General features: G+C 41.6%; 1 protein-coding gene across 1 annotated transcript in view; it reads left to right on the forward strand.

Annotated features, from left to right (window-relative positions):
• Positions 1 to 12,600, forward strand: part of LOC111158144 (membrane associated ring-CH-type finger 10) — a 76,496-nt gene that overhangs the window by 20,904 nt on the left and 42,992 nt on the right. Inside the window, exon 3 of the mRNA XM_022520030.1 lies at positions 11,479 to 11,650. Within this exon, the coding sequence (XP_022375738.1) occupies positions 11,479 to 11,650 (172 nt within the window). The remainder of the gene's footprint in view (positions 1 to 11,478; positions 11,651 to 12,600) is intronic.

Consider the following 12,600-nt stretch of genomic DNA (forward strand, 5'->3'; position numbering starts at 1 on the left):
CCAAGTGTGGGAGGTATCTTTTAAAATTTATCTCACATTGACTTTCCTATATTGATCATTGATCTCTCATTGTTACCAGATGATAACATGAAGGAAACATTTTAAATCTAATGAAATGTTTATTATGAGCCATAAAAAGAAAACTGGCAGTGTTCCCACTAAGTACCTAGTTTATCCCAGCAGCCCAGCAATATCTATATATCTATACTACTGCTCCATTTCTTTTTTTTTTTTTAATTTTTTTCTTAAGGTTTATTTATTTATTTGACAGACAGAGATCACAAGCAGGCAGAGAGACAGGCAGAGAGAGAGGAGGAAGCAGGCTCCCCGCTGAGCAGAGAGCCTGATGTGGGGCTCGATCCCAGGACCCTGGGATCATGACCTGAGCCGAAGGCAGAGGCTTTAACCCACTGAGCCACCCAGGCGCCCCACTACTGCTCCATTTCTTAACATTTTACTCTGAGAGCTTCAAAACATATAGAAGAGTTGACAGAATTGTGTAGTGAATATCCATATATCCACCACTCACAGTCTACCATTTTGTTATATTTGCTTTATCACATATCGATCTATCCAACCACTGATCCACCTTGTGTTCTGGTGCATTTCAAAGCCAGTTGCAGACATCTGCCCTCCCCCCCACCTCAAAACGCTTCAATATGTACATCATTAACTAGCAGTGAATATTTGTTATGGCTTTTGTGGTTTTGATTGTTCATTTTTTTTTCAATTTTTTAGACGTAGGAATTACCTGTAATGAACTGTGAAAATTTTAACAGTAATAATGAGTTTTGACAGTAATCTGAGTTTTTAACAGTAATAATGAGTTTTGACAAATGCATGTAACCATGTAACCCCCCCCCAAAAAACACAATAAAACCATGTAACCCAAACCCCCATCAAGTTTTCATCACCCCATGAAGACTCCTTATGCCTTTTAGCCAATTCTTATGCCTGTCCCCTCTCTGCTATTCTTTTTTTTTTTTTTTTTTAAAGATTTTATTTATTTATTTGACAGACAGAGATCACAAGTAGGCAGAGAGGCAGGCAGGGAGAGAGGAAGGGAAGCAGGCTCCCTGCTGAGCAGAGAGCCTGACGTGGGACTCGATCCCAGGACCCTGAGATCATGACCTGAGCCGAAGGCAGCGGCTTAACCCACTGAGCCACCCAGGCGCCCCACCCTCTCTGCTATTCTGCTTTCCCCATAAATTAGTTTTGCCTTTTCTTGTTCCATTTTAAAAAAATATATTTTATTTATTTTAGAAAGAGAGAGACAGAGACAGAGCATTGGGGGAAGGAGAGAGAGTCTTAAGCAGACTGCACTGAGAGCAGAACCCAACACGGGGCTTCATCTCAAGACCTTGAGATTATGACCTGAGCCAAAACCAAGAGTTGGATGCTTAACAAACTACACCACCCAGGACCCCTCTTGTTCTATTTTCTAAAATGGTTTTAAGTTCAACTTTTAAGTCATCTCAGACCCTTTTTAGAACTAGGTGGAATATACTAAGTTGGTGAGATAAATGAGCCTGTGTAATAATGAAATTAAAATTACGTATGAGTAACTAATCAAAATTATAATCTTCTTCCAAAATGACAAAGACTTTTTTTTTTAAGATTTTATTTATTTATTTGACAGACAGAGATCACAAGTAGGCAGAGAGGCAGGCAGAGAGAGAGGAGGAAGCAGGCTCCCCGCCAAGCAGAGAGCCTGATGCAGGGCTCTATCCTAGGACCCTGAGATCATGACCTGAGCCGAAGGCAGAGGCTTAACCCACTGAGCCACCCAGGCACCCCGACAAAGACTTTTTTTTTAAAAAAAGAGAATAGTTGGAAAAGTTATAGAGAAACTGGCATTCTCATACACATCTAGAAATGTAAATTGACACCAATATTTCTGGCAGACAATTTGGGAACAAAAAACTTTAAATCTTTGTAATGCTTTTAATCTACTAATATAAATTCCCACTTTGGGAAACTTAAGGAGATAATTAAAGATGTGCATAAATCTATAAGAATATTCATCATAGCATTATTTATTATAGCAAAAAGCTGGAAGCAAAGTATATGACCAACAGAAAGAATTATGATAGATCCATCCAGTAACTGAGGAGTATATTATGAAGATAAAGAGAACTACCAAGAAAGAATGAACTTTATGTAGTGGGTTTAGTCTTAGAGTAATATTTGTATTGTAATTTTCACATTATTTCACATTTATTACAGACTAAAACAAAAAATATTAATATAATTAAGGCATAAACATAAAATACAAATATAAAATTATTAAAGGAAGGGAAAGTTCCTTATAGTGTTACATTTTAATTAGAAATATCACTGTGAATTCATGATTTTTAAAATACGTATTTCTAATAAATTTTATTGAAAGGATTGAGGAACAATGCTATGCCACTAGCAATGAACGCACCTCACAAATATTAATTCCTAAGTACCGTTTTAACTAAAAGGACCCAGAGCTTCTTGGATTCCAGGCCTGAGACAGGTAAAATACAAGGCAAAACTATGATATTTTATTATACCAGAAAGCAAAGAAGTGCTCAAAGACAAGTCAAAAGTCAAACTCAATGAACCATTTTTGGTACATTTTGAGCATCAAAGAATGTGATGAGGTAACTGAGTAAAATATATCCTTGAGACCACAATGATAATAAATAAATTACATACATAAATAAAAGAGAAGGGGGAGATTTCTCCTTTAGAGAAGAATGCCAACTATTACTTATAGAAGAAATGACAGAATTAGAAAAATCATCATTTTGCTATCTCTGTGTTATTATAAAATCAGGAAAAGTACATCCAAAGATGCTAAAATCATTGGGTAAAATGCTGTTTATGAATAGGCTAGTCAGTGTCAAAGAATCATCTATAAGATTACCTACTAATTGCAATGGGGGGGGAAATGTAACTTTACATTGAAGAAATCTGGTAGTCACACTTTTCCCTAGAGATCAAACAGAATTATCAAATAGCATTATGAGGTGCTGACATGTGATGTTATGAAGAATATCACACCACCTACAGAATATGCATACCAAAAATGGTTAATGTGAATTTTATTATGAGGACACAATCAAATTCGGAACCTAAGACCTATGAGGCTGGGACTCTTCAAAACAGTAAAAAAAAACATGAAAAAAGGGGCACCTGGATGGCTCAGTGGGCTAAGCCCCTGACTTCAGCTCGGGTCATGATCTCAGGGTCCTGGGATAGAGCCCCGTATCAGGCTTTCTGCTCAGCAGAGAGCCTGCTTCCCCATCTCTCTCTGCCTGCCTCTCTGCCTACTTGTAATCACTGTCAAATAAAATCTTTTTTAAAAAATGAAAAAAGGGGGTTCCTGGGTGGCTCAGTGGGTTAAAGCCTCTGCCTTCGGCTCAGGTCATGATCCCAGGGTCCTGGGATCGAGCCCCACATCGGGCTCTCTGCTCAGCGGGGAGCCTGCTTCCTCCTCTCTCTCTGCCTGCCTCTTTGCCTACTTGTGATCTCTGTCTGTCAAATAAATAAATAAAATCTTTTTTAAAAAAATGAAAAAAAAAAGAAAACCAAAGACTAAAGGGACATAAAACTGCATGCAATGCATGTACTCTGATTGGATCATAGATCAAAACCAACAGTTAAAAAGACATTTTTGGACAATCTGAATATGTTCCACATATTAGACAACGTCATGGAACTCTTACATTTTCTTAGGTAAAATAAACGGTATTGTGGCTTTGTAGGAGAATGTTTTGATAGGAGATGCATGTTTAAGTATTTAGGGTGAAGTATCATGAAGTCTAGTCACTATGAAATTCTTCAGAAAAAGAATAGAGAGCACATGCATGAGAGCACACACGTGCAATCTGACAAGCGAAAGAGTAATGGGTGTTTGGGTTTTTTTAAAGATGCTTTTTTTTCCTAATTTGAGAGAGAAAGCATGAGAAGGGGGAGGGTCAGAGGGAGAAGCAGACTCCCCACTGAGCTGGGAGCCTAATGCAGGACTCGATCTCAGGACTCCAGGATCATGACCTGAGCCAAAAGCAGCTGCTTAACCAACTGAGGCACCCAAGAGTAATGGGTGTTACTTGTACTATTCTTTCAACTTCTCTGTAGATCTGACATTCTTCAAATTAAGACTGAAAAAATTTTAAACAGGTATCTGTTGATGCACTGTATCATTAAGTGAAACAGTAGATATGGAACAATTCTATTTTTTAATCCTATTCACACGTATGCATTGATGTGTGTTAGAGTAAGGTCAGTGGCTGTGACAACGGGACCCAAAGCATGGTGGCTCCATCAGGACGGAAGTTCTTGTGCCTGTGACAGTTCAGGCTGGATGAACCAGATCAGCAGGCAGGCAGCTCTCCTCCACCAGGACTTTCAGAGACAGGCTGATAATGGTTCGATCGTCTTCAACACCCGACTTTCAAAGTTGTTACCTTGCAACTTGAAGTGCTGAGCCAGACACTGAGGCAGAATGCACATATCACTCCCACTCCCACCGGCTGGTGAGACTTCCCTCCTGAGTTCACATCCAGTGGCAGGGGTTCAGTTCAAGGTAGGCGGCCATATCTAGCTTCAACTCATTACTTGAGAAGGTATTTCTCGGTGGAAAGCTGGTTGCCTCCATCACAGTCATGAAAAGGGAGTCTTAAAGAATACAGACCAAGCTATTTGCAGTTTTTATTTCAAGGTTAATGCGGTTTTGAAGGTTTTAAATTTTCTTAGGCTTGTCTTTATTTTTCCATTATGAACATGCATTTCTTTTGTAATGAAGAATTATACTTTATAAAAATAAGCCACTGAAACTACAAAAAGATTATTTCACTGGCAAATCTGGAAGGGATGCTTTATTTTCCTGCTCTGAAAGATACATGCTAGTCTTAACACCATGTTAAGCATTTTTCTACTCAGACTTCCAGCCTCTATCATATTGACTCTCAATCCTTTGCTTGAGTCTCAGAGACCCCTCCCCACCATTTGACCCTACCTTGCTATCCAGCTTTTGTTCTCCCACTCCTCCCACACTCTCTGCTCTGGCCCCTTGCCCTGCTGTCTGAGAATCACGCCTGACTTCTTACTCCATCCATACCTTGGCTCCTGTGCTGCCTCTAATCGACTCAGTTACTAGTCATCCTTCAGGTTCCAGAAACCACCACCTGCCTCATGAACCTTGCCTTGACTTCACATCATTTTCTCTGAGTTCCTTCGGAATTTAGAATTGGTGCCACCCAACTGATCGCTTAATTAAATGTTGTTTTGCATTTTGCTAGTATGATATAATCTTCTCTTTCCCACTGCAAGCTTTTTGTCTTCAGATTCCTTCATGGTGCCTAGCATGGGGTTGAAGACATAGTAGTTGCAAATGATACTTCTCAGTTAATTCCCACATTTTAGATATATTCTTTTGAGTAGGAGGTAATCTTGTAGGTGATCTCCATTTGATGGCCAAATCTTTCACATTCCTCAGATGCTCCTCTCAGCTAAAAGGGGAATGTGAATTCAAATAAAGAATGGAGGAGAAATACATTGTAGCCACACTGCATGGGAGAAATACCCACTGAGGGCAGTCTCAGTGTGCTACTAAACACTATACTGGGGGTGCCTGGGTGGCTCAGTTCATTAAGCGTCTGCCTTTGGCTCAGGTCATGATCTCAGGGTCCTGGGATCGAGCCCCACGTTGGACTCCCTGGTCAGCAGGGAATCTGCTTCTTCCTCTCCCTCTGTCTGCTGCTGCTCCTGCTTGTTTTATCAAATAAATCTTTTAATAAATAAACACTACACTGTAGCATTCAAATTTTAAAAATCCAACATTTTCCGGCCACATACCACTTCCTTACCCACTGCCTACCACAAAGAACTTTATCCCAGAGAACACCATACATACTTGTCCCCAAAAGCATGAAAATGTGTCACCACCCAGGTATGTCTACAACACACAAGGGATCAATTTGCATTACAAGGAAGACCTAGCAAGTGTCAGGAAATCTGTCATGTTTGCTATTTCAGTAGCTTGCAGCTCTGAGTTTCACCCAGAGGCCATTCTATAGTGAGATGGACAGTAAGCACAAAGGCAACTCAAGAGTCCCACATGCCCGTCCTTCAGTGAGCAGACCCAGTGGTCATCAGACATTAATCATCAAGGCCACTACTGCTTTCAGATCAGTGTCTCAGGCTGAGTCATTCCAACCTGCTAGCATGAGAATCACAGACAATGGCAGGTTGTCGGCGGGGGTGGGGGATGGGGGGGTGTCTCTTTACCAAAGTCAATGGTATAGACCAGTGTGCATGGTATTTATACCTGTGACAGCCCATCTGACTCCAAAAAGCATCTTGTGGCAAAAATGGAGACCAAGGTTTATTGTTGATCCTGCTCTTACCCAGCCCCATCTGGCAGCCATATCTTCAGGAGGGAGAGACAAATGGGGTTAAGCAGCAATCTGATTCTGGCAGGTGGTACCTGAGTCCAAAAACCAAACAACCCCGCACAAAAAAACGTCAAACCCAAAAAAGGTCACTGATCCTTGTTCTTTACTGTTGTTGACGTTTACAATTCTAGTAAGCTCAAAACTGTCCTGAACATGGGCAGGACTTTGCTGCTCTTAGAGTTTTTCTAGATAAGAGAAAGTTCAGCCTGCTTTGTGATACGGCCAGCATTCCGTGTAGAACATGCTAACTTTATGGTTCTTGAATACACAAAGGGGGCCACCCTATCCAGAATGCTGTTTATATGAGCTACCCTCAATTTTCTAAGGCTGTTTTTGTGTTTGAGGCACAATATGGGTGTGGAGTTTGGAGACTTTAAAAGTACACATTTGCACCCACAGTCCCTTGGTCATCCTTCCCATGTTGATACTGTTTGAATGTCGAGGATCACCATCTTGATCACGGTCCTTCATACTCTCATGAAAACACATTCATTTTGAATGTCAAAAACACACAGTCTTTTCTCTGGCACTAGCTTGACATTACTCTTTTCCTCTTCCCTTTTTTTTTTTTTTTTAAAGATTTTATTTATTTATTTGAGAGAGAATGAGTGAGAGAGAGCATGAGAGAGGAGAAGGTCAGAGGGAGAAGCAGACTCCCCAAGGAGCTGGGAGCCCGATGCGGGACTCGATCCTGGAAGTCCGGGATCATGACCTGAGCCGAAGGCAGTCGCTCAACCAACTGAGCCACCCAGGCGCCCCTTCCTCTTCCCTTTTATTCCCAGCAGGTTGTACCCTGGTCTACACCATGTCAGAACATCTGCTCAGCCCAGCTTACCATCACATGACATGTGGCAAAATGGGTTTAGTGTCTTTGTCAATCAGAATTCAGTAGCACACAGTGGGGGAGGGAAGGAGGTGGCATACCAGTAGAGAATCAGTTTCCTGGGTCTTAGAAACGAGCCATCAGGCAAGAGCTGGAAAATAAGTTGGTCTTTTCTGTCTCTGACTACTTCAGTCTCCTTTGCTCTACTAATCATCTCTTTTCACTATCACCTTGCCATTCCAGACTCGACACTGTTAGGTCTCATATAAAAAATCTCATCATTCTCACATCCCTGAGGAAATGCATTCCACTCCCAACCCTTGGGTCTTCATCTCCCAGGCCTAACTAGAACCATTATAGCATCACTAAGCCATTACTCCAGTGCCCAGTACCACTGCATTCTCTGACAGAAGTTCCTTCTCTTCCTCATGTGATTCTTTCTCAGAGAGAGAAAGAGATTTTTCTTTTCTGAAGAGAGAAGAGAAAGAAAGAGATTCTTTCTCTCTTTTGAGAGAGCCTAGCCCAGGGCAAGGTAATATCTCTATTAGGCCAGAAGAGCAAGTTGGGATTTTTGGAAAACGCTAAGTACAAATATAATAATGCTCTAGAAAATGTTAATTTTGACAATAACTTCTTTTAGTTCACATGGCTTCATTAGGACTTTCTCACCAAATTACAAATAGAGAAAAAAATCCTCACAAGTATCACGTAGCTTGATTTTTTAAAGTTTTTTCTAGTTCATTTTTTTTTAAACATTTTAGACTTGGATTTTGAAAGACAGAGCTGCTTTTCTTCCCTCAAAGGAATAGCAATGTGCTGTTGCCTCCACCTCCTTGTGACATTTCAACTTAGGAATATATGGGGGAAGGAATGAAAATTGTAATTACTGTTCGAAATTACAAGAGGAAAAGACTGTTTTAAAATCAACTTTAAATCAAAATAATTTAATTATTATTGTTTGATAATCTCTAAACATTGTAAATGTTTTCCATTAGAGCTTATACTGTGTGAAAAAGAAATTGTACCATGTTTTCTTAAGACTAGATACATTTCCACTGACTACTGACGTTCATAAATTATATAGCTTTTGAAAGAAACCAAGAGTCCAATGAGGAACTGATCCACTTTCTCTGTTCCCAAGAAACCAAGAGTCCAATGAGGAACTGATCCACTTTCTCTGTTCCCATTTCTTGGGATTAGGTGACAATCCAATAGAATGTTTCATTGGGAATTTGGTTTTGCTTTCAACAATATGTAGTTAATATTCAGTAGTAAGCTAGTTAGCTAGTTTAATGGCTGAACATGAATGAAGAGCTAATTGCAAAAGCCAGCACTTGCATGGCACTTACTGGATGCCTGGCACTGTTCTAAGTGCTATCAACACATCTTAACTCATTCAGTCCTCAAAGAACCACCAAAAGGTAGACCACTATTGTTCATGGATGAAAAAAATCTGAGATGCAGAGAGATGAACTAAAACTAACCCTATATCACAAAATAACTCCGTGAAAGGGCCAGGATTCACTCCCAGGAAGTCTTGAATACTATGCTTTAGTGCCAGAATGAGTTACTATGACTTGTCCCATCAAGGATCTTCCTCCCTGGATAATATGATGAGTTTTCATAGAAGAGGATAGAGGAAAATGGCAGATCATAAGAGGACGTGAATAAAGGCACAGAAAGTTGAAATGATTTACTTACGATGACTCAGAGAAGCAAGCACATTCGTAAGTATTACAGTTCCTGCCATTGTGACTTTAGTTTCCTGCTGACAAAACACCCTCTTTCAGCTGCCATTTCTGGACTCTTTGGAATGATTACCAACCAGAAGTAAGTAAGTTTTATGGAACCAGGAACCAGAAAAGGATGTATTCAGAACGCAAGCGCATAATTCCATTGTAATAGGCACTGTCTAGGGGGCCAAACTTTCTTTCACCTTTGGTGCTATTAAAGGCTTGAGGTATGAGTGGATGAAGGAACAATAAATATGGCTTAACACCCACCCAATAATAAGTCTTGTCACCAATCCACTCCTCCCAGTTCACCACTGCCTGGGGCAAGCAAAGAAACCTGCCCTGGCTGAGGGTGATGAACCCACCAGTAATGGTGGACACCATTACTGTTCCTGATACTGTCAACTGTGGGTATTGGTAGTCTGAGCCCAGAGCATCTTTCCTGTCTTTGCATTGGTTAGAAATAAAGGGCTGTGGGGGGCCAGTTGGTGAAGCATCTGCCATTGGCTCAGGCCCTCATCTCAAGGTCCTGGGGTTGAGCCCCGCATGGGCCCGCCCCCCCCCCCCCCCCCCCCCCCCGGGGGGGCGCCCCCCCCCCCCCCCCCCCCCCCCCCCCCCCGCTCAGCAGGGAGTCTGCTTCTCCCTCTCCCCCTGCCAGTCTCCCCAGCTTGTGTGCTCTTGCGCTTTCTCCCTCTCTGAAATAAATAAGTAAAATCTTTTAAAAGAGGAGGGAGGGAGGGAGGGAGGGAAGGAAGGAAGGGAGGGAAGGAGGGCTGAAGAACAGATCCTTGTATGAGCGGGATTATACACACCCTAATGGCAGGTGTTTGTTTTGGGCAGTTTGTGGAAGAAATTCCATCACATGTTCACTGTCTTAGGCATCAAAATTAAAACCTACCCACATTTCCTTCTCTGAAAACAGCCTGTCTCATGCTCAGGTACAAACTAACGCTTCATCTTTGACACGTCACAATCATTTTCAAGGATTTCTATTAAATTCTCAAATCAAAAAGCGAAATGGAGAACCGATTCATTAAGTCCTTTCTTTTCCCTGTCCCTTATCTGATTTGTTTTCTGAAGCGACAGAAACAATAATTACTCGTTTGAAGGCTGTATCCAGACTCTAAATTACAAAACAGGACTTATAATCTTAGAGGATAATGATCTGTCCACCTGTAGATTTATACAGAGTTCTTTGGAGAAGACTGACAAGTAGGGGACTTTTCTTAAGAGTTCAGTTTGTCTTACGTTGCGCCCAATGATTCAAAGCTACTCAGAGTATTTTCCTGAGTCAGGAGCCTTGAAATGAAAATGCCACAACTGTCAGCTAGAACGATGAGGGAGATCAAAACACACTGCCACAGCTGGGGAGGGGAGAAGGCGTTAATACAGCACTCTCGCCTACAGAAGACGGCATCTTCAGAGGACCTTCCAATACTGGACTAATGTGCCTGTGGAAGAACTGAGCGACCCTCTCCCCGGGGAGGGAGGGTGGGAACCTTAGGGTTTTGTATGTTGCAGTGTTTTACAAATCATACCACCAGGACCTATAACCATAAGGCAGGGGGGGCGCCTCGGTGGTTCAGTTGGTTGAGTGTCTGGCTCTTGGTTTTGGCTCAGGTCCCGATCTCATGGTCCTGGCAGCAAACCCTGCCTGGGGCTATTCTCTCCTTCCTCCTCCACCCCTCCTTCCCAAAATAAATAAATCTTTTAAAAAAATCATAATGTAGGACTTAACTCCCCTCTCATGACCAGGTTTCCCATAGCCATTTTCACTGCTTTTATTATTTCTTTGGTGGGTGTAGTTGTGGCAAAGGATAAAACGACGAACGTCTGGATCATTTTTGTTGTGTTGGGAAGGCTGTGCCAAGCTGCTCCGACACTGCCGGAATCATGATTTGGCTGGGCATAAATTTATATTGACTTCTTTATAGAGAACTGACAAGTAGGGGACTTTCAAGATTAGTCTCTCTTAGATTGCACGCAGTAATTCAGAATATTAAACTGAGGTCCCATCTTTTCGGTCCCAACACACTATGTAAATTTCCTTTTCTTTGTTAAGTATATGATTACCGGAAGGAACATTTTTCCTCACCCACCCACCCCCAAAGCGGTTCAAATAACAAAAGCAAGAAGTTTAAGGGCACTGATTGCTTCTCCCGCTTTCATATGTAGCCTTTAACGTGAAATGGCTGGGTTTCCGCAAGGCTCAGAAATGCATTCTTTTCATAATGTTCTACAAGATAAACTCACAGAAGTGCCTTCTTTTTATAGTGTTCTGCAAAATAGACTTATTAACTTTGCTATTATTTCTAATTGATACTTCTAAATGGATACATGCCATCAAAATCTCCCTGGTAAAAGGCCATATTAAGTGTGGCAGGATGCTCCGGTGTTAGTGCTGAAGGAGTCCATGCATTCAGCTCGTCTCTCCTCTGCATGGCAAAGATGACCTACTTGGCACTGATACTCAGACACCTTTCCTTTTTGGCAGAGTTCTGGTGAGGAGGATCCTCTGGCTGAACCAAGACCATCCACCCAGAGTTCTGCAGTGAAGTGTGATTCCAAACTTCCAGCAATTGACCAAACATCAGTCAAACAGAAACATAAAAGTACTATGACTCCAAGGAAAGTGGAGAAAGAGAGCCCCAGCAAACCCTCTTCAGGTGAGTGGCTGAGTTACTGAAACAAAATCTAAAATCCCAGTATTATAGGTAATGACAACCGTCAGATTGGGGCTGTTGGCTCCACTTAGTGTTCTCCCAGTGGGGAATTCGGGCTTTGGAGGGTCCAGTGATCTTATGCAAATGGTAAAATTCATTTCAGGATAGAATGGCAGGTCAAGGAGGTGTGAATTATGTAGAGTAACTGTTCCCACTGCTCATATTTTCTGACCAATCATTGGCTTTGTGTGGCACTTGCCTAGAATTGGCACTTTTTCATCTTCTTCACCCTTGGCGGGGGGAGAGGAGAAAAAAGGCATTTGGCCCCAGGTATCAAATTTTATGACTCAAGCAAGAGCATGAAGAGAAGCTTTCAAAAGCATCTGAATGCCATAATTTATAGCCAAGAAAGAGAGTAATAAAGTCCTCCAGTTCTGGGGTTGTCCTCTCTGGGAGAAAAGGGGCTTGATAAATCCTCCCTTTTGTGCGATTTGGTAAGTAACTCACTCTTTAGCTGCCTTTGAAGCGGAGACCAGTCCTCTGCTTGAGGCAGGAGTGATTTAATAGTATCCAAAAAGAGGATAAATTCAAGTGAAAGCGTAGAGTCCCTCAGGCTCATCCCCATCAAAGCCAACATATGGAGGACAAACTTGATTCCTATGGGAACGGACTTCGAAGTTGGGGTAACTAGGCAGAAAGGTCTGCCTTCTGCTTACAGTAGAATGGAAACATCCAAGTTAACTGCTGAGGAATTTGTAAATAGCATGCAATTCATTTAAATACAAATCACAACTACTTTCTAATCCTAAATAGCTCTTGTCATGCAACCACCCGTCCAGTTAAGTCTTAATGCATTTTTAGAAAATGGCAGCTTTCCCTCAGATTAACCACCCACATTTTGTTGCTTTAATGAAGTTAAAAAAAAAAAAAACACCCAAAACCAAATTGACTTC

This window comes from Enhydra lutris, unplaced genomic scaffold (genome assembly GCF_002288905.1).
Source record: "Enhydra lutris kenyoni isolate GAN:26980312 unplaced genomic scaffold, ASM228890v2 scaffoldscaffold57, whole genome shotgun sequence".
NCBI lineage: Eukaryota > Metazoa > Chordata > Mammalia > Carnivora > Mustelidae > Enhydra > Enhydra lutris.